Source organism: Chanos chanos, chromosome 2, assembly GCF_902362185.1.
Source record: "Chanos chanos chromosome 2, fChaCha1.1, whole genome shotgun sequence".
NCBI classification, from domain to species: domain Eukaryota; kingdom Metazoa; phylum Chordata; class Actinopteri; order Gonorynchiformes; family Chanidae; genus Chanos; species Chanos chanos.
In genome coordinates, this window is record NC_044496.1 from 43,094,092 (window position 1) to 43,117,464 (window position 23,373).

Genomic DNA, 23,373 nt, shown 5'->3' on the forward strand with positions numbered 1-23,373 from the left:
ATAAGCCAAAACACACAAACTCTGGTGGCAAAGCCAACCCTAAACAAACAATTTGCCCTTCAATTAAAGCCTAGGCCAAGTAAAATGTATTTGGACAAAGATGAAAAAAGTGTGGGTATACAGGGAATGACACTAAACAGAAGGAGCCCAAATTCAAGCGAGAGTAGTTGTGTTTATGCAAACCCTTGGAAAGTAGGCCACAGAGCAAAGGAAGGAAACGGCTTGACACTGGTGGAGCCCCACTGACCTATATATTACCTCCTTGCCCTGCTTTTTTTGGAGGACCCCAGAGATAACTTAAAGTATATCAGCCTTTCATTGGCTCATGGGCTGAATGCTTGAAGGGCAATGAGAGGGGGAACGGATTCAATTTGTAATATCTGTGTCAAGAGGGAGTGACCGGCGGGATACGTTTAATAAGACTTACATAATGGGAGCACATTCATACACACACACACACACACACACACACACGCGCGCGCACGCACGCATGTTGCATAAAACATTGGAAATGAGGTTAAGCACCTGCACAGACAATCAGACTACGGTGCCAGGTTTCCTAAAGCTTTTTTGGAACTGTGTATCAAAAGAGCACAAACGTGTCCTGTTAAAAAAAAGAAAAGAGAGGATACAAGAGGTCACAAACACTTTTAAGAACTCAATTTCTTTACGGGTGTGTTCATTCAAAAACAAACACTTTGACTCCACTTTCTAGAGACAGAATGGAGAATGTCCCACAAGTTACTGCATATGGTAAAACTGTATCAGGAGTTCGAGAAGGAACAAAGCAGCACAGATATATTTTTGTTTCTGCCTTAAATCAGAACATTGGTCAAATAGCCAGGGCCAGAAGCCAGCCTTCTTCATAACACAAGTTTTATATCTCTTGCCAAACTGGCTTACATAACTGAAATGAGAAGGTCACTTGATGAAAGAGTGTTGCTATAGGAACGTGGAGGGTACAATCCCCTCCCCTCTTCTCCAAGTTAAAAACATGTAACACTCTGACATAAGTAGGTCAGAGCAGGGAATTATGGGAGATAGTTACCTAACCTACCCAGAAAAGAGGCATCTGCAAGGTTAAGTGGCCAGAGGGGTGTGACAAAGTGATCAGCTGTACAGGATGTAAAATTTGTGACTGCACACACACTGTGGCATTCAGAGTGGTTCCCACGTGAGCATCTTTTGAAGCCTTACATGTGTCTCCTACAGTCTATTAGCATTAGCTTTTAGCAATCAAAAGCTTGCTGTTGTCTGTTACGGAAAAGTTACCTAATTGCACTGTCACACATATCCTCAGAATGTCGGGTGATTTTATATGTTTTGGCAGAACATATATATACCATACCATACCATACCATACCAAACAAACAAAGACATACAATGCTTAAGTTTTTGAAAGAATATTTTGTGACCCACATATACGACGATGTGTCGTATTGTATGGCAAAACATAATGTTGTTCTTAATTGCCGGGCTGCATGTCTGTGGCAGAGCAGTCTGTTGCTGTGTCCTGCTGCTCCCTTTGGCTGGTACACTGCAGTGCTTGTGTAATCTGCTGCTAGCCTGTTAGACTGTCAGAGCCATGGGCAGCCAGCATGAACACAGACATGCTCTCAGTTGTAAGGAGAGATAACAGCCTGATCTGTAGAGGCACATAGCTATTGTGTAACCCTCCAATGGTATCACATTAAAATATCAAACACCCCAGTTAGTCTTAGAGTGCCTTTTGTAATTTAGTCAAAAGCTACTCTTGTTGTTAAATGTAAACGATGTGGGACTGGATTTTTCAACCTAGATTATGAAGAACAAATGACAGAACTGCTCTCCATTCTTAGCTCAGTTACAATTCCCAAGGAAAATTCCATGTGTCAGCTGCAAAGAAACAAACTCAAAAAAATTGATACTGATTCATTCAAATGATCTAAAGATGATTTTGGTCCACGTGGGTTTGGACATCTGAAAAAAAAAGTCTTTATTTAAACTCAGTTTATGGATCACAATAAAGTGACAATGAATCCTGGAATCTTTGCATTTAATCCTCAGACCAATTTGGGTACGACTTCCTCGTTATTGTAGGATTGCACAAAAAACTGACAATAGAGCAGTATGTGAGACTGAAATCGACACAGCACACAGTTTATGGCCTAATCTTAAACAGAAGGTTTTGAAAAACAAGGAGTATCTCATGAATGACTGTGCCAGCTTATTATATCTCAGCCCATTTCAGTTATGGACTGAAACAATTATGTTACAAGCACGACAAAAGAAATGAAGTATTTCCGTGTGGAAGAGAAAGCTCACTGAACTGATTTCTTTGATACTTGACGTTGTTTTAGCTGCTGTTGTATAATAACATTAAACAATTTTCAGTATAGCTTAGATGTGTACGCTCAAAATCCATTAGCTGCTATTTTGGAAGAGCAGCAACATGTTTTGACAGCAGATGACCTCTGTTTATATAAGTGTGCCTATTTTGAACATCTGTCGTAGATAACACACAAACACTTAATACAATATTGGTCGCTTGTGAGAAAAGTAATGTAACCTGGAGTATGGCACTGTATCATATGAACACAAATGCTAACCCACCTTCAAAAGATAACAATACTCAGCCCTACTATGAACTGCATTTTATAGGCACAAATCAATTTGCTTATTTATTTGGTACAGTGTTAAAGAGGATAAAATTTTGTAAATACAGTATTTAGGAGCTACCACAGTTGCATGTTCTGCTAATATGGACACTTAAAAACATCAGATGTAGAGTTATGTAAGAACAGAGATATTATATGTAAACAAAATACAATAATTTCAAATTATTTGTACATTGAGAGTCATTCCAACCTTCAGCTGAAGTTCAGATGAATAATAAGGGCAAAGTTATGGTTTCTCTTGTGTTGGAGCAGCTGGTCTGATGCTCTGGGTAACTGTAGTGCCCCAAAATTGTGGATTTAATACTTTAAACAGAACAATAGCAGCCCCTTCAGAAGGTGAGCTGTTACTACATTACTACGTGTAAATCCCCCAAAACTCAACACTAACTAAAAATGATTTTTCCCTATTTAAATAACAATAAAAAATCAAATGAATTACTGCTAAAAGCACACTGGTGTCTAGCTGGTCCTAAAAAAAGCATTTTTTGGTTACCTACTAGTTCTAATTTCTGTGCAAGTACAAACTGCACATATGAGATTTTCACATAGTCAATTACAATTCAATAAATTTTTCAGTGAGTTGCATCCATGTGTGCAATTCAGTAGCTACTTTGGCACACATAAAACTATGTGTAAACTACAAAAAAACTTAAGCGGCCTGACTTTTGTAGTGGAAGATTAAAAGACTGAGACATGGATTTTATTTGTTTTTACATCACATTTATGTACAAGTCACAAAACTGTGTGCACTTAAAGGCAGTATAAAAATAGAGCAAAATACATAAAACATACATGACAGAGATAAATAAATACAAGGAAACTTTAGCTCAGACACTCCATCAACTCATGACTATTTGTGCCATGCTTATTATGCAATTTATATATACTAACAGATGCCAGAGTTCATTTGTCTCAAAAAAAAAATTATGGCTTCGTCTGGACATAATTGGTCCCCAATTGAAATTGGTGTTATTGTAGGAGAAATTTCCATGTTTTCAAATGACTAAAACTCATTGTGTGAATATTTGTGCCTTTGTACACTATATTGCTTAACTCTCTTGACAAAAAACACATTGTTTCACATATGCAAACAAAAGGCAATTATGGAGTTTTTAGTCTCTTGCCAAACAACAACAACAACAGCAACAAAAAACCTGTACTTCAACAGTTCATCTGTACATATTGAAATCAAAGTCTGAGACGGTAGAGGTTGCAGGTCACTGACATCTAAACCTGAGCATGAAGGCATAAAAGAAGGAAGAGAAAGTATGAGACATCAGACATAAACCCAATCCCAATAATTTTACTTGGCCCCCTAACCTATTTTCTTTGCTCCTGGGCCACTGGTGTTTAAAAGGATAGATGTGTGCTAGATGTGTGTCCTATTGTACTCATTTTGCTCACCCAAAATCTACCTATACTGATGCTTGTACATCCTTGTGTATTGTGAAATCACTCAAAAGTGTTGGGAACAGGCTACCCTTTAGGTGTGCAAATGCAGTTCAGAGGAAATTGATGTGCATTGGAAAGGCCTGCAAAGCCAATCTTCACTGCACAATCTGGGGCATCTCACTCCATGCTTTGGCTTTCTTCTTGGCTAATGCCAGCCAGGGAGGCTCATCCTGAGCAGCTGGAGCTGGAGACGGGTGGGCCAGGGCTCTCTTACCCTCCTTCTCCACAAGAGTGGGTTTTGATATCTCCAGGGAGCAGGATACTGGTCAGGCAGAACAGTGGGTACAAAACAGACTCAAGTATTTAAAAGTCTTTTTCAGTGTGGAAGTAATTTTTCAAACAATTATACTTTAATACAGTGTATAAAGTATTCCCTTGCTTCATTTATTTAAGATAATTTGAGAATGGGAACGTTAAAAACAAACTATCTTGTGTTTCCACATATGATATTACCATACATTTTACAGAATTTACAGATGGCATCAGCCTGTAAAATGGCACAGTGTAAAAGAGCAAAGGTCTGATATCAAAGCAAAGGTGTTTTACTTTAGTTATCCTGAAGGGGGTAGTGCTGCATTAATTTAGCATTCTTACGAGTAACTATGAACAACATGACAATATCTATTCTAAGAATACAGTTTATGCTACATGTTAATTGAAAATTAACACTGGTTGGTTGTTAGTTATTAGTTATTGTTTAAGTAGTTAGTTATTGATTAAGTAAGACTTAATCAATAAAATAAATAATCAAAAAAAAAAAAAGAACAATAAAAGCCACAATGCTGTGTTATGGATACTTTGATACAATAAGGGGTCAAGTTTTACCTTTTACAGGTGAACCCGAAGGCTTCTGATGATCTTTGTGGACCAGATTTGATAAGGCAGGTGCCAAGGTTTTTCTGTCTGATCCCTCCTGGGGAAAAAAAAAAAAACCAAACAATTTTTGATGGAACAAAGTGAGGATATCTCATTGTTGGAGTACTGATATAAATGCAGTTGTTTCAGAGCAGGCAATATAAAGCCAACAAAGAAACTTTAGTATTAAAAAAAAATGTTCTTTGATATATTCCACTAAATTTACACATCAAGTGCTCTGCTGTGCATTCTCAGTTGAAGGAAGAAATAATGTGGATGCATAGTATATAGTGTATAAGTGATAATGCAAAAGCACTTGGAAATGTCCTAACTAGACTGAAATGAAATGGTATAGTACGGGTGTAACAGAATGTGTATTCGTCCTGAACCGTCACGGTACGGATGTCACGGTTCAGTGCATGCAGTTGTATGGAGAACATGCGGTAGCCTATGTGCGAAGATTGATGAACGTATGCGGAACCAAATTTTACAAGCGCGAGTCTCTCATTTCATTCTCTCCTAGCTGGTTGGTTCTCTTCTCTCTAAGATTTGGGATCTGATTGTGGTGCAAACACATGATGACATAAGTAGACATTATGTCCTTGTTTAGCAGCACATTGTAGTAAGAAGTAAACCACATTTCTTAATGAATGCTGGCTGTCAGTAGCCTATGATTGGCTACACACTGCTGTAGGCGGCCATGTGCAGTTGTGACGTCACAAACACACGGAATTCAGAATGGGCTGTAGAAAGGCTTGTTTTCTTCAAATAGATCATACTGCTGAAGGATGAGAATGCTTCATACTTTGATAACGTTTCCATAGCACATTCATCTCAGTGAATTCAAAAGGGCAAGGAAAATCGTGATTTCCATTCCATGGCACCTTTAATGCACTACAAGCTGTACCAACTACCTCAGCGGGGACTTTAAGACACTAGGCAGAACGAACTATAACTTGCACTACTATCTGTTCAAAATAAATGAAAGAAACCTAGCCTTATGCGTTTGGGGGTTTTTGTTGCTTTTTTCCCGTTGTACCAAACTCTTACTGAACCGTGATGTCCAAACTGTGGTATGAACCGAACTGTGACTTCTGTGTACCGTTACACCCCTACTGCATAGTGTCTTTTTCATTGTGTGTGTGTGTATGTGTCTGTGCGGTTCTACTACAATTAGAAGATTAGCACTGATTGATAGCTGCTTATAAACCTGGATGGATGAAAGGTCGCACTAACACTTGAAGGAGCTATTACATGAAATTGCTGGCTGGGATGAACAATGCCCACCTCCAAGGGGAGTTTTCTCTCCAAAGTTTCCTCCAAAGAGTTCTCTTTGAAGATCCTTTGCTTCTGTCTGGCAACTGAGATCCAGCTTGGAGACTCTGAGCTTTCCACTGGTGCTCTAGCCGGAGCTGGCTCTAAAAACAATAGTGCCATTTTTACAAAATGACTTTGTACTTTGTGTAAGAGAAGAATATGGTTAACTTCTGAGATATAACCAGCATATGTATGTTGAGTCTCTATAACAATGCATTTTAGTCAAGATGTGACTGATTTGTGTGTGCTTGTCTTTGTGTCACCTCGTTTTCTATGAGCATTTATGTTAAGCTATTTTGACTTTTTGAAAAAAGCCTTTACTGGACTGGACCAGATATGGATGCATGTTAAAAAAAAATTCCATACTGCCTTCAAATTCAGTTTCTACATAAGGAGCAGTTCAGCAGGTACCTGGAGTTCTCTTGAGCTTCACAGTGTTGTCACCATGTAGATCTGGTTTCTTGGGCAGGGCAGGTTTCTTGGCATGTTGCTCGGGGGTTTGGGCTTTTGGTCGCTCTATGAGCTCTGCTGGCGTTGTGGCCCCAGGGGTCTCTCCTTCAGAGCTGTACCGTAGCAGAACCGCAGTCTTCCTCAGTCGGACTCCAAAGGGATTCTCTGGAGTTGGTTCTTCCTGAACCAGAGAATTTTCTCTGGTTAGAGGAGGGGATGGTGTACGAGTACAAAGTGGGCTGGATGGTCGGTCAGCTTTTATAGCACTGAAGATCTCTGTCTCGGTGGGTGTATCTTTATTCACTACAGGCCCTTCCTCAGCTGGAGTCAATGTGGCTACCTGAGTCTGCTCCTTGACAGATCCACCAGACAGTGACCTCTGCCAAGCAGGGGCAATGGTAAATCGAGGGTGGCTTTCATGGAGACCCAATAGTTGCTTTCCAGGCAGATCTGTCTGACTTGTAGGTTCTTGATCTTTTTCAGCAGGCCCCACTTTCTGCTGACCATCCAAGTCTTGCTTTTGCTCTGGGTCTTCTTGGTGTTCCTCAGGTTCCTCTTGCTGTCTAATAGGTTGCTCTTGTTGACTGTCAGCTTCATCTTCACTGCTCTCAGCTGGATCAGGGAATTTAAGATCAATATTCAGAGATTTTTGCTCAAGGTTGGTAGAAACTTGGGGAGAGGGTTCCTCATTTGGCTCTATAATGGAAAGTGTGAGGTCATCTGGCTGGTTCATAGCATCTGTTACGTCAGAGCCATCATTTTCACTTGCTTGGTCAGACACATCCTCAACTATGAAGATTGCTGAATTGGTTTCGTTTCCCAAGACGTCATCTCTTTGTGCCTCAGTGGGGTAAGTCTCATCTTGGGCTTGTAGATGTTTGTTTGTATCATCTTCTTCACTCTCCTCTACATCAATGATGATGTCCTCCTCTCTGAGTTCTTCCTCTTCCTCATCATCACAAACATTTTCTTTGCTTTCATCCTTTACTTCCTCTTCATTAACACACTCTTTTACCACAGCATCTTTTTCCTGGAATTCAGTACCCACCTCCTCCACCTCGTTTTCCTCCTCCTCCTCCAACTCCTTGCTTTCCCCTTCTCCATCTTTGTATTCATCCTCATATTCCTCCCTCTCAAAATTTCCTTCAGGTATTTGCAAGTCATTTGTTGTCTCAAACAACTCTAATTTCTCCACGGCATTGTCTTCCTCTGACAACTCCTCTTCTACTAGGGGACCATCGGTTGGTTCAAAGTGATGGTCCTCATTGAGGGCCATCATGTTCTCCAAGTTCTCTGTAGGTTCTACAGTCTGAGGAAGCTGTGCACCGGTCACATCTACCACACTGTCAGAAGTCATATCTTCCCTCTATGGAAAGATGAGATACCATTTAACTTCACCATCAAGTATTCAGAACAAAAAATCATAAATGTTCACAACCTCTATGATTAATACCAAATCAGATCAATACTTGTAATGCGTGTGCACATGAATCCTTGCAAATGAATTCAGCGTGAAAGTAAATATATACAGCATCTGCCTTTTTATTATTCAGTGTATGAAAATGGTCTGTACCCCCATTTGTAGCACCATGCTCTCAGGCTCCAGCACTAGTCCTGATGCTAGAGGCCCCCGCAGGGAACTGAGGACTTCCTGTAGTAATGACCCTGGTTCTTCTGTGACAACCTCACAACCAGAGTCCAACAGGAAATCATCAGTTTGCAGTTCAAGAGATGCCGGAGTTTCCCAAGAGATTTCTTGGACCTTGAGCTGGGGAATGGGATTTCCATCAGAAACACATTCCTCCTCATTTGAGGGGATCTCAGGATAGGCGGAGGATACAGAGGACATTCTCTGACTTTGTGCAGAGTTAGGCTGCTCTTCATCAGTTTGTGGTGTGACAGAGGGCCTTGATTGAAACTCTTCCAGGCTCTCATCCATCTCTTCTCCAACCTCATCAACAACAATGGTCTTCACTGAATGAACACCTACAGGAACAAAGTATCTATTAACAAGAGGAACTAACTTTGAGTTGACAACCATGTCAACAAAAGACAGTTACACTCTTAAATTATACATACACACACACACACACACACACACACACACACACACACACACATATATATATATATATATATATATATATCTGGCATTTTGATATCTTTATCTTTTCTTTTATATACTAAAGAAAAACTAGTTGTTCCTGAGTACTTTAATATAAATGAGTCTTAATGCAGTAATTTAGCTTATAAAATTGTACCTTCATTTTTCTCTTCCTCCACACTTGAGTCTCTTGTGATGACACTTAATAGATCCTCTTGGTTTTTGAGAAGCACTCGTTCCCTCAAATCTGTTCTCTTTTTCTCCAACATTGCTCTCTAATATAAAAAGAGACAGTACTGATATCTTAAATTTGAACTGAAAGCTTATTTGGATTGTAACCAAAACAATTAAACTGGCAGTAGAAGTGGGCAGGAATGTGTGCAGGTCTGTTTACATATGTAGGAAAAGGGGAAGGGAGGGGGTTGTTCATACACTGGCTGGCTTCCTCTTGGTGCAGGCATTGGTTTTCACGGCAATGCGATGGCGGGCGGCAGAGCAGTCCAGGCAGGCAAGAGAACTGGCTGGTTGGCTAAAATCCACTGGGACACAAACGAGTGGACTGACTGGTCTTGACAAAGCTTCCGAGGATACCTTCTTATGGCACATAGGTAACAAGCACAGATAAAGAAAAAGAGAGAGAGAGGGAGTGAGAGAGAGAGAGAGAGAGAGAGAGGGGGGGGGGCTGTTAAATGTAACAGGACATTCTGATTAAACAAGTCCACCATTGTCTCACCACTTTTAAATCATGTACCATCGACAGCAGTGTATGTATGTCCCTGTCTATATGTCCGATAAAAAGACACTCATTGTTCAAAAATCAGCATGGTTAAAGAGCAAATCTTCCTTCCAATAATCACCCTGCCATATGAAAAGTTATTGGAAAACGATGACCACATTTAAACAATAACTACCTTTGCCACAATCCCCACATGAAAACAACAATAGCATGTTGTTTGAACAACCTATTCACATAAAGGTCACCAAGAATGCCATTTTGCCTTAATCACACGGCCTTCGCATTTAAGTGATTTTTGAAACCCAACCACAAAATATTTTTCTGATGAAAAACACATATCAGATCAGTTCCTTTTTGACTAACTTAGTGTTCACCAGCTCTGAGTAATGTTCTCAGTTATTTCCTTTGTAAAACAAAAGGAAAAACACGTAGCCTATCCAGCTGGATAAACACTACATTAAGGTCAGCATTTTCATGACCTCTTGTCGTGAACAACAACTAAAAATATGCCTCTTTGAAGACTTGTGCTACATCCTTGCATTCTATTTCTACTTTGCTGAGATAAACAAATGTTTAACAAGTCCTGTAACTCATAGAAATGTACACACCTACATGGTGCTAGTGGAAGCTTAATAAGAACACTGCATAATAATAAAAAACAAAAAGTGAAGGTACCTTTTCTGACACTATGGTGATTGCTGTGTATGAATTCCCAATATACAAATATAAGTTGATACCACACTTCAGATAAGCAGTAATCAGAATGTTATTATCATGTAACACAAGCATACAGCAGAAATATTTACTGAAACAGAAATTCACACGAAAACTTGTGTTATTTGAATTAGAGTGAAGGTAACACCTAAGAAATGGTACTCAAAAAATAAGTCACATGCTTGAGGTATATTTTTAGGCAAGCAAGGGCTTCACTAATAGTTACCTTAAAAAATTTCACTCATTCAAATCATGTGCCACTGGTGGCTACGGGTGAAATGAGCTTCTGTGTGTTTATGCCGTGGCCAAGTTTGGCTCGGCAGCCAGTCTGACTAAGAATGGTAGAATATCCCATTTGTAGCAGACAGCCAGACTGCCAGGGTAGGCCACTGGAATGCTATAAGACCACACTGCAACTTCAATGGCAACCCCTACAGACCAGTGCTGGATAGGAAATCCCCTAGAAATGGGCCAAAGAATGACAAGCAGAGTACTGCTGTCAGATATGCTTTTATAGCTTGCTGATCTGCGATGGTTTTTAGGGCTTTTAGAAACATTAAAGGGCACATCCTCTCAATATTTCCAGAGCTTCTATTACCTATGGGTTATTTTAATGTCCAAATCAATCCAACAGCCCACCATCTATTCCAGAGACATCCATTTTTCAGGCTTCACATGATCTGTCTTTTTAATTAATCTGTATCCCATCATTTACTGTTCATTTCTACTTGCAAATGACAGGGCAAAAGCCAGGAGAGACAAGAACAAATTTTGAGTGTAGTGGTAGACCTCAGCAGAAGACTACAGTCTTTTCTGTTAATGCTGCACCCCCCTTCTAAAACTTTTTAAGTACAATTTTAAATGCAATTTAATATCAAAACTCGGACAAACAATAGAAATGAAAAAAAGATGATGATGACAAAGGTGAAGATGGAGAATAAGAGGATGAAGAGGAAGAGAAGAGAAAAGAAGAAGAAGAGGAAGAAGAAGAAGATTATGAGTGGGATTATGATTACAAGTATGACCATGATGGAGGCTTCCTCACATAAATGAGTGAAAAAAAGACACATAGTTAAAACGTGTCTTGGGTACAGAGATGAATAAAATGTCCCATGAGGCATTTGAGGAGTACTGCCTCATAGTTAAAGAGAGCTTCAGACAGCATGCTGCCCATTTTACTGCCTCAATTATACCATTCCCAACTTGTTAAAGCTTGAGGTTCAGCTGAAGGCACTGTAAACACAGGCAAAATGCAACCACATGACACCTATTTTGAGCGTGGGTAACGGGACAAATGCATCTGTGTGCGTGTGTTTGTGTGTGTGGCTTGGGTTTGTTTTTAGAGTCTGTTTGTGTGTCTTTGAGTGTGTGTGCGGTTAGCAACTAGTTAAAATCACATGCTGAGAAAAACAAATCTAATTTGAAGTTTTGTGGGAATTTTCTCAATATTTTTCTGGAGTAGACCAACATTAACACAGACAAATAAAGCTAATAATGACTATTTGAATCATGATTATAATAACTTTCAGAAATACCTATACTTATACATACTCATTGAACAAATAATTTATTAACTAGTTCCATCAGAATGTCAAGTTCAAAAAAGAATAAAAATTGACATAGCTAAGAAAGGAACTGCTTCAGCACATCTAGGTTAATCTGTTACTGCTTCAAAACATACTGCACAACTACCACATTTAGTGGGTCACGTTGTCTCAAACATGAAAAGACATGGACAACGCCCCACCAAAAAGACATTAGCAGCCAGTATATCCATGTAGTGTAGAGTCTCACTTATCTGCTTCTGATTATATGAACCATGGCAAAATGCTCAGAGACATATGGTGAACTTATGATCCAGTGATATGCTTCTCAGTCATGAACGTGCGGTCATGCAGCGCTCCATCACTTTAAACACATTCTTAAGCACACAGACACAGACACACAGACACAGACACACACACACACACACACACACACAACACTAGCTTCATGAAGCATCTGCAAGGGTCTCTGTTCTCTACATGCATCATATGAGATTGATACCGTTTCTCCTTGAATTCATTGCCTTAAACATTCTTCACTGCACTGGAATTATCCACATGTTGCTGTAATCATTAGCCACATAAAAGACCTTGCAATCAATATTCTTTCCCTTTTTCAAAATCAATACATTATGAGCCAGTAAGATGCATGTATCAAATTAAACTTCAAAGACTACTCTCCCACAGAGGGTGATTAGTAGGATCACTAAAAGTCAGAAAATACTCTGCTTCCTTGTAGGTGGGGGTGTGTACCTGTATCTGCTCATCATCAGTGTCTGAGCCCTCCATGCTTAGGGAGCTGGTTCTTTGGACCAGCCCAGATGACTGCAAAGATAAAAAAGAAGGAGAAATGATGTATTCATTCTTCCTGTTTCTTTTAAATGTCCTCCACTGGGATTTAAATTAAAATGATTCAAATCTGAGACTGTAATACTTAAAACAACTCTTTGTATAAGCTTAACTCTTCATGGTTGCTTAACTTGACATGATATCGCTCACCTTACATTGTGTAATTCAAGGACTTCAGAGATGAATGTAATAGTGAGGACACCCCCCAACACAGAATTGTTACTTGGTAATGCTCTTTTTCTAGGGCTTAAGAATATATTTATATTTATCAGAAATCTTTTTTTTCTATTTGTCAGTCTTATAATGGCACCAGACTTCAGTGCAATTTCTTGGTTAAAAAAAAGAAAAGAAAAGAAACGCATTTTATTTTTCCTCTACATGTGACTTTCAAAGAGACAGGGTCAGGGAGTAAATCTATTGGGAATTATCACGGGGGATTTAAGGTGTAACTAATAGTTGGAGTGAGAAAAACCTGAGGCTGTCATCAGAGGAAGGACTGTTAGGAGTCACACCTAATCCAGTTAGACAACACAGCAGGAGCTTCCTGCCTCCAGAGTAATGCCTCTGATATTTGATTCAATTATACACCACTTACTTAAAATGTATCTGAAAATTCTTAAATAGTGGTAGCCAACCTTCCTCTGGGGATTTATATTCCTTTAGGATTCTATACCAGTCCTAACATCTGATTTCAGCACCAAAGTATGGAATGAATTCTGACAGGAGGGTTTATCTCTACAAAGGGCATTGCCTACCACTGTTCTAAACCGCTTCATTCCAAATTTTAATTTTGTATTCAAAACACATCATAGCTGGAAAAAAAAAAATATGCATGATCAATGAGGCTTATTTGTGGAGAAAATCAATTTAGAAAAGAAAAAAAAAAAATACAAGAAAAAACAAAATTTTAGAAAAACGCAGTCTACAGTTCTGAAACAGTATATATTACACACAATCAGTCTTGTGTCAGCAACAGCAGTAATAGGGTACAGTACCCTGTGAGAGGAGCTGGCTAGCACTGTGTGCAGGGTGGAGTACTCTGGAGGACTGCACGGCAGGCCATCATCTTCAGATAAAGCCCCAGCATCTTCACCCTTCTTCACACAGATGAGTGATGGGGGGGAGCCCAGTCGGATGGCCTGTTTCAGCTGCAGCTACAGCGGGCAAGAGAACATCAAGCGTAAGTTAATAATCCAGTGCAGAATAAAAAGAGAAACATTCAAGTCCGAGGTACACATAATGAAGCTCGTTCAGCTCTTAATTGTTGATGTTGTGCATGGTGCTTATTGGAATCCAATAAATGCTATTAATAACAAACTGTGCCTCACAAAATTGCAGGCTACCGTGACATCAGGAACGAAATACATCTTAAATGACCTGAAATTCCATTGTTCTTTTTACCCAACGAAGTATAAGAAGAAGGATAAGCATTTCAATCAGTCAAGGTGAATCTGTTTTTAAAAATTCAGCAGGTATCTGCTGTCTGCATACGACGTCCATGTGAACATCTTTATTCCTGCCATCAGTTTCTTCCAAGAAAGAGGCTTACACTTGATTCCTTTCTAAATACACACACTCTCGACAACAAAGGCTGTGGCACTACTCCAACATGGGATTTGAACACTCACAATGTGTTCACATGACGTAAGCTATAAATTTGGCTCAAACCATAATATTAAAACTGAGACCTTTTCAAACAATTGACTAGGAACTAGGATTAATACTTTTCTCTGAAGTAAGCGCAGTGAATACATGGTCAAGTTCATACCAAATCTTGATGCTTTTACTTAGAACACTCAATCATATCCTTTCCACTCATGGTAACATGACTCTAATATCAATACTGAACTTTCTTTAAGAACAATGTAAGGCTGATGTATGTTTGAAGGATAAGTGTGAGGGATTTTTACAGCATTATACATACTATATTATAGCCTATGCTGGCCTTGTTTATTCTTTGAACTGCTTATTTGTCTCCTTTAAATTGATATTTTCTGTCCCAACCTACTACATAAGACTGCTTGCCAATGCTCAAGCTGATGCTGTGTGTCTTGGGGCTTATGTGCTTGCTAATTTTATACCAGGGCCCAGCTGAGTGCCAACACTAATAATGACTATGTAAAGAAGTTAGGCGAAGAGAGCCACCAAAGCACCAGAAATGCATCTGATTCCCTGGCACAGAGAATAACAACAGAGCCAACTGTGTAGTGCAAAACAAAACTGTAAATCACTGTAGCAAGCTTCCATGTTTAAACAGAAACTACTGAAAGAAAAACTCAGAGTCAACATCAAGTAGAATTATCCAGATAATACATAAACAATTCAACTTTGATTTGTTAACTGAGCTCTCTGAACAGTGACCAACAAACATAGTTACAGTACAATTAATTTCATTTACACTTATATAACAACAGTCTGAACTGTATAGAGAAATCATGAATACCTGTAGAGATTTTACTTTTCCATGAATGCTGTCCTGGGAAGCCCCTAGACTTTCGTTGGCCTCTGATGAGGCCAAATCTGAGACAAAGACGCTATCATGTGACAAAGCTTTATTTCCCATGTTGATCTTGGACCTAAAAAAAAAAAAAAGCACAGTGCCATTCAGTGATAAGAAAAGAGACAATCCAGCAGCAGCACTTTTAAAAAAAAGTTTATATTGCTGTAAATTGTAACTGAAATGCTGGCATTGCATTGAGCTTCAACATTTCACTCAAATTTGCACAAATATATTGTTGTTACACAAACATTAGACAAAAACTAATATATCGTTTTATATATATGTAAATATGATGATGAGTGGGTGTGTTGAGAGAGGCTAAACAAATACCCCATGACTGTGTCATAACCAGCCTCAAGTAGGCATAAAACATTCATTCAATGACCCGTTATCGTCCAGTCCATACCAAAACAGTTAGCCTGTTATATGACAAAATGCACAGCAGGGCAGAGAAATGTGCCTTACATGTAATCACTTGATAGTTCACCATGGAAAGAATCAGAATGCATACCAACACAGAACATTATAACTATGTATTAACCTGGATTCATGTGAAATTGGGATGCACACCAATGTAGGCTTGAACTGTTATGAATTAAATACAGACAATGCAGGGCCTTACAGCACTGAAACATCCATCTCAGGATAATAATTCATTTAACTAGGAAAAAATTAGCTCTATAACGCCATAACACATGAAGCCCTGAAAAAAAAAAATATTACATCTGCTTTATGGGAGAGGGCTGCACTACTTTGGTCTAAATAAGATATTTGTCTGTTGCTGAGATCCTGAAAATGGTCCTACCCTGATTCACTGTCTTTATCTGGGTGCATCTGGCTCAGTTCAGGTGTGTTGACATCATCACTAGACTGACTGGACTTCAGCACACTCTCCCCTCCGGGACAGGCAGCCTCCTTTCTCTTCTTCTTGGCAAAGAAATTCTTGAATGTCTGGAATTTGGACTTCTTCTTTCCTAAAACATGTGTTAAAATATTGCCACAGTTTTTTTAAAATAATAACTGAAGACAACTATGAAATAGATATTTCTAATTCCAGATATTTGTATTTGACGGGAATATTTGTAAACAATATTGAAACGTGTTAAAGGAAATGAGAAAGTGAGTTCTGAGTGAATGGCAAGAGCTATTTCCATTCATCAAATGTAATCTAGACCAAAATGGCAAGGTTAAGTACTCAAATGGCTTGATGGCTTGCTAAGAGAAGGAAAAGAAAGTCACATTATTTGCCATGAAACACATTTTTATCAATAAGGAAAGTTAGAGTGGAATTTAACACGGCACAGCATATCATGCTTTAAAAAGAAACCTTGATGATTAAGATAAAGCATTCTATTGCTTTAACTAACGACTGAACTGTTCTCTTTCTGAATGCAAATCTGTTCTTAGTCCCTGTTCTTTTTCTGTAAGTACATCCTAAATCAACTTAGAGGCTAAGCAAATCTTCAGTAGAGCCTTCTGTACAGAACATTAATTGCCCCCTCCTGGGCATTTAGCTGATGCCAGTTTAACTGCTGATGAATATAAAGGCAAAATTGTATTCAAGACAAAGAAAAGAAATGCCCCTAGAGTATCATATTAGTTTCAATTTTCTATGACTGTTAGACATTTTGCACTTTGAAACAGAGTGCCAAGGCTTTACTGAACATATTATCAGGCTGGAATGCATTTTTAACATATTTTGATAAATTCATCATACCACATAAGCACTCCTTAGTCCATCCATAGAGGTAAACATCATGTTTACTTTTTTTTTTATCATTGTTTATGGACACATTGTGTCTTTAATCCAAGGGTCAGACTCAAACTTGAAAAGGCCATAGAGTACTGTATAATTAAAGGTCAACTGCTAAAATATAGTCAGCGTTCATCAGGCAGAAAAACCAGAACAAACAATCATAGGATGAAGACCTTTAGTTGAAGGGCGGTTCTTTAATTTACAAACAAGCATCCTGCTAAATGAGGGTTTGCACTCTCGTTGCCGTGACTATATTTATTTATATAGCCAGACAACCTTGCTCTGGGTCTGAAAAAAACGTTCCTGATCCAATTACACATGAAGACTCTCTGGCACAACTGCACTTTGTCAATCTGGGCATTTAATATAGCCAAGGAATAAAGCAAGACTACTTGACATTAAAAAGCAGTGACAATGAACATACTAAATACATATTCAGGACATATACATTTAAAATCCGTATAGAGCTATTAAAGTTTTATCTCCGTTCCATTTGTCAAAATGTATGCCTGTCACTTGACAATCCCTCTGTCTTTTTCTCTTTGTCTTTCTTGGAGAAAGTCACAAGTTTCAAACCCCCTGGCAAAGCTTCTAGGCTCCAGCTGGGACTCATCTAGTGGGAGTAAACAACACTCAGAGAAAAAGAGAGGACTCTCTCAAGCATATTCATCTGATTACTTGGAGAAGAATACTATATAAGGCTTTCATACAAAAGAGCCACAGTGCGGATAGATAACTTCACATGTAACGGTCGTCATATTGAGGCGACAGGTTAAGTGTGTGTGCGTGTTTTTTTTCTGTTGGCCTTCTCTGTAGTATTTAATTGCAAATCATTTTAGAGGCTTATAGCTAATTTCCTTTAGGTTGTATACTACACTGCACTCTTGTTCAGTATATTTGATAAGGTGATGAGAAATTAGTTGAGGTAACCTGTAGATCCCTCATCTTGTTTGGTACTCAGACATGAGGTCTATCTAAGTAAAAATGTGACCACATCAGGTAGATAAATGATAGAATTTCTCTCTTAACAAATACCCTATAGACCATTTTATTCTTTTGGTCAAAATGATGACCTCTAAGGATATGGTTTGAAGAGTTGATCTTATATCTCTATTTCAGGGCATGAAGGAAACAAAGAACAAAAGTCACTATTGAAAGAACTCACTGTTGCCACAAAAATGCAGTTATGGTTTGAGTCTGAAAACTCTTCTAAAGCCTGATCCAAGATCAGTTGTATGCTTATGTTTGCATTACAAAGTTTGAGGTGTGATAATCTAATCATAAATCAGTGGCCAAGAACACCACATTATAATTCAGTTGTGGAGTTACCACTCTGTTACTGAAGATCAGGCTGTCAGTCAGCTGTCAAACGCATTTCAGCCATTGAAAATATTTTGATCTCAATGAACTTTGTCCTCTGCTTTAGACCTTCAATCAGATAAAAGAGATTATCCTTCTTTCCAGTGTGACTTAAGGAAATGGCTAATCTGTGACTCCTGGCTAGTTTTCTTTTCACTGTTGAATTTGACCTTCTTGTGTGTAGCTTTGTCATTCCCACACGCCGTTAGGGGGGTGGGTCAAAGTTGGCTCAGCAGAAAGCAAACCCATGAGAAAAATGATGACTTCATTTCCTGCTAATAAGATCAACACAATATCTCAGAGAGCACAAAGTACTTCAGTCTTCTTTTTCATTTTGATTGACTTACCAAACTTTAATTTTAATTAACTTACCGACTGTATTTTCCCAGTTTCACAACAACCCTGAGATGTTGTGAAAGTAAGAAAGAAATTTAGTCACTAATTATCTTGACAGACCACACAACACTTGGAAATGCTACTCTATACAAATGCTATTCCAACCAAAAGACAATGTTATAGCATACAGATCACTGATAAGTCAACACAGTGTAGTAATGAGAACCGTCTTTTGCAAACAAAATGATACTGTATTTCTGAAATCCTTCCAGTTCTTTAAACAAGTTCACTTGCTATTGAGTATATCATCATCATTGTGAGAAATGAGATAGAAATAAGAGACCAATACCTGGACACTCTTCTGCTGTGTCTGTCTGCTCTTGAGTTGCCATGGCGTCCACAGTTCCTGAGGCCATGATACTGCAGTCAGTGCTGAGAATAGAGAGAGCATTACTGACTATCACTGCTAGAGGAGCAACATGAGTCAGACAAGTACAGGGACATAAACTTTATCCATTCTCAAATCATGGGAATCATACATAGGAGACTGAACAAGGGAGTCATGTAAAACATAAGAAAAATAAAAAATGGAAGAATGATGACCTACATACAAACAAATCACACAAATACATCTTTTCTAAACATACTGTATATGTGACAACCACAGAAACCATAATAGAAGAATGCACAGATATAAGAAACACCACAGACAGGCCTTGTAGTGGATTCATTTCATTCGGAGATATAGAGATTCTGAGATGTGTTAGGGCTGTAGTAGGGTTGCTTATTTTTGGTGGGCTGAAAATAAAATAAACTGTAACGAGTCTGTTATTATGTTAAAACTTGCAAAAAAAAAAAAAAAAAAAAAAGCTGATGAACAAACATAAAAAGAATTTCCCTGCTTTAAGAGGTTGTTTCACTTAACCATTCTCACAGCATGGACTAAACTACACCCAGCTCTTGGCACAGGAAATACGTCTGATAAGCAGACACTGGCTCTTAAAGATTACACTTTCTCTAATTCTTGATCAGAACCACCAGTGGTACTGTCAGACACTGCAGCTTATAGCTGATCACAGATCAGCTTAGCCAAGCTGATAGATGCTTACAGTGTTTATAACTAGACAAGGATACAGAATGACTGAGCCTAAATCGGTTGTCCCTTGAGAACTACCAGCCTATCATGAGGAAACTGTCAGCTCTGTCTATGACAAGCGACCATTGCTCCAGGCCTCTGGAATGTGGAATGGCCAAACAGGAAGTGGGGGCAATGTCCAGTTTGGCTTGACATGCACAAACAGTTACGCCTTGTTAACAGGGATAATTCCAGTGAAATTAAGAGAGATAGTATAACATCCTATTCAGTGCACTGCAATGCTAACGGGGGCTCTACACCATGTGAGGGACGTGAGGCCTCTTTTACAACCATTATCAAGTTTTTAGTTAAATTTTGCATATAGGATTTTACTGCACTCCTGCCACGTCCTTTTTCTTAATTTTGTAATTGCAAAGGACACATCTAATCCTAAAAATACCTTAATTCCTTAGGTGGTTTATAATGTGATCAACTTTGTTCCTATCTGTCTTTAATCCTAGTGCAGTGACACATTTCTGTACCTCAAACGTGTAACTGAAAAGGGCTTAAATATTGTAAAAGCGCTATTGCTAGACTTGTGATAACTGTTTTGGACGCGTTCTCAATTTCATACTTCTGGATTACATACAGATATGTTAATAAACTTACCTAACTGACAACCCATGGCCTGTAACCCATCCACACCACTCTCTCAGAACTCTTCCATCCCCTCTAATTCCAATATGAATGGAATTTTAGCATGCTATCCCAGGCCTAACCATCAGTTGCTATGCTGAATTAAAATAATATGATACAGATGAAAGTTCTCTGGTGGACTCTGAACCAAAACAACTGCAATGCGCGACAGCTTTGTTATTAAAAATAAATACAATTACTAGCAAACATACATTGTTAACTTCAAATATCACCCCCTTAACAGCTTAAAACTATTAAACTCCAAATGTCCTTGTCCTAGAGTATGCATGGTCAGGCATCAAAACAATCGGCCTAAGAGAATGAAGAATATTAATAGAAAGAGAAAATGACAGTATATAAGATGTATTCAGAACTCTGAGGAACAAACTGCTGTGAGGAAACATCTTCAACTGTCTGTTATGAAGTGATACATCTGTTATCATGTTGGCAGCTCTCCACAGCCCTCAATGTGTTAATCTGTGCCAGTCTGAAACAGAACTACCAAGTACTGCTGTTTTATGACATGGTGAAGTTTGAACAAACTGCCATTCGCAAAATCTAATGAATGAGATGCAAAAACAAAACAGAACTTTCATTACAGACAAGTAAATGTCAGAAACTTTAATGTCATGGTACGTCATGCATTATGTTTCATCTTACCTCATTATAAGTGTTAACACATGACCTTTTTGGTATGGAGTGACTGTTCTAAACATGCAAGGCTACTGCACTTTATTAATGTCAAGATCAAATTCTCATAACAGAAAAAGTATTTCAAAAACTGAAAACACTCAATACAGTTGTCACTTGGGCACATCTGCAAAACTATTTAAAGTTTACCACAGTAGATTAAAGAACACTGAAGACATTTTTCATGTTTCAAGTGAAATCCAACTGACTTGCACTTAAAATGTGTCTGCCAGACATTCTTAAATAAACTGAAGCAGACAAGATGAAGCCTGCTTGACCCTGCAATCACACTTGCAATGGCAAAACAAAAAAAGTACTGCAGTCTTAAGAGCCATTTTCCAGCATATTTTTCATTCTCCTTCTCAAGAGAAACAATGCAGTTTACATAAAGATTCCATTTTAGCCAGCGGAAACATTCCTGAGAGTATGTCAGCACACAATTGCACATTGACTCTGTCACATGAGACCAGACACTGACCACCTAATGAGAAACTGGCCTCTCTGGAAGATGGTCATCTTTAGCATTAAGCCACTCATCAGATAGCAACTATTCATTTCCTCTGTCATGCTCACAAGAACTGGTCACAATGTTTCCTTCACATGCTGTCAGAGCAACACTGATTCACAGATAGCTGACATTACTATGTGGTCAAAATAAAAATAAGCTACAAGCACTAAGCACATACACCACATGAGGACAAACACAAACACAAAGCTGATAAAAACGAGATGGATTCATCTGATGCAAAGGTGAACACGCAAGACTTGATGAAAACTGGAATGTAATCAGACATTGGTGTGATGATATTTATTGATGTTAAATTACTGGGAGTGTAAATCAAGCTTCTCAAAGATACAATAGTTGTGCGATGACTCATGAGACACACAACAACAAACTGATTCGTCAAATCAGATTTTTAGACCATCATAGTTGAGATGGTTGCCATTGCATAACTTCAGTAAATCAAACACACACAAAATGGGAAGAGTACATAATTTCTGTAAGATTTGCTCAACAATTAAATGTGTTCATTAGTCATTTACGATTTATGTTATGGCAGATCAGTGAGTAGTTTGAACTGGTATACTATACTTTTTTTTTTAGCATTTTCTGAATAAAAGCAGAGATGATGACTTTCAGATGATATGTGGGTGGGCGCACAGTCAGGAAACACATGTGACAAACAATGCCTCAAAGACCACCTGGGTTTGTTCACACAGCTGGCCTTGTGTCCATGTCACCCAAAGTGACAGCCTGGGGCCTCTGAAAAAGTGCCTTATTCCAACAGTAATTACCCAGGTGAAACGCTAAGAAATGTTGCTTGATATTGCTTTTGCTGTTAGATACCTCTAAATGGCATCTGCCAACAAAATATCTGTCAAACCATTTCAAGGGGAATGTATATATAAATATTAAAATTGTCCATCATCTTTCAAAGTATACACTGGGGAATGTAAGTACTCAGATTTTTCCTAAACAAGTCAGTGTCTGAGTTTCACAAGAGAGACATTTCGCTGTGTATACGGCAGTAAAACTAGAGAACATCACTATGAACACAGCAGGGACTAATGGACTGACCTTGGACTGCTTCCAAAGCTAGAGTTGTGTGATGACGTCCGACGTTTCATGTCTTAACTTTGGTGCATTTGGAAAGGAAAAAGGGGTGAAAGAGAGAAAAGGGGAGTCGGTGGGGGAGGGGAGCAATGTTAAATGAGAACAGATAACACACTTGTTGGATGAGTAAGACCCTCAATATCTCTTTGTTACTTGGAGAAGTGCACCAGAAAGAGGGTGTCATGAAGATAACAGACAGACTCTCAGAGAACTAATTACTTTTTAATTACAAGATGCTAAGTCTATATTTGTAACCAGGGTTCGAAGTATTTTACTCTTAAAAGTTCCTTGGTACCATCTGAACTACACTGAAAACTTGTATGAAGATATTCTCAGTCCCTCTCAATTTGCAATTATGCATCACTACTAATACTTAGTCTCTAATTGCATAACATAACACAAAAATATAACATGAAATGTTTCTTCAAATGGTGAACTTTCACTATCAAGATGTGTGTCATCACCTATGTTACACAGAGATTGCTTAGAATTGTCCTTTTTTCGCTGGCCTTGATGGGAAGCCTTACACCGAAAGCTTGGCTGACTGGGTTTTCACTCCCCCCAGTCACACCATCTGCCCCAAGTCTCTCAGTGCTGATACTGACAAAACGCTTGACATAATCCATAAAAATTCAAACCCATAGATTAGAATCCAGCATCCCTTGACG

General features: G+C 38.6%; 1 protein-coding gene across 2 annotated transcripts; it reads right to left on the reverse strand.

The window, feature by feature from the left end:
- Positions 1-3,865: 3,865 nt before the first annotated feature.
- On the reverse strand, positions 3,866-22,719 carry LOC115830221 (cancer-related regulator of actin dynamics). Of its 2 annotated transcripts, XM_030794319.1 has the most exons (13): positions 22,670-22,719; positions 18,979-19,061; positions 15,984-16,152; positions 15,122-15,254; positions 13,674-13,832; positions 12,583-12,654; positions 9,268-9,426; positions 8,993-9,110; positions 8,305-8,717; positions 6,693-8,097; positions 6,252-6,382; positions 4,935-5,022; positions 3,866-4,371 (listed from the first exon to the last, which is right to left on the reverse strand). In XM_030794319.1, the coding sequence occupies exons 1-13, from the start codon at positions 22,717-22,719 to the stop codon at positions 4,205-4,207; spliced, it is 3,147 nt and encodes a 1,048-aa protein (XP_030650179.1). In that variant the 3' UTR covers positions 3,866-4,204. The 2 variants fall into 2 exon arrangements, with proteins under 2 accessions (XP_030650179.1, XP_030650180.1); XM_030794320.1 differs by lacking the exons at positions 13,674-13,832; positions 15,122-15,254; positions 15,984-16,152; positions 18,979-19,061; positions 22,670-22,719 and having other exon boundaries at positions 9,268-9,429; positions 12,583-12,649.
- Positions 22,720-23,373: the final 654 nt, after the last annotated feature.

Coding starts and splice junctions, on each gene's coding strand:
- LOC115830221 (XM_030794319.1), bottom strand. CDS start 22,719: ATGAAACGTCGGACGTCATCACACAACTCTAGCTTTGGAAGCAGTCCA. Junction 9,427..12,582: donor CTGATGATGAGCAGATACAG/GTACACACCCCC, acceptor TGCCATAAGAAG/GTATCCTCGGAAGCTTTGTC. Junction 6,383..6,692: donor GAAGCTCAAGAGAACTCCAG/GTACCTGCTGAA, acceptor TATTGTTTTTAG/AGCCAGCTCCGGCTAGAGCA.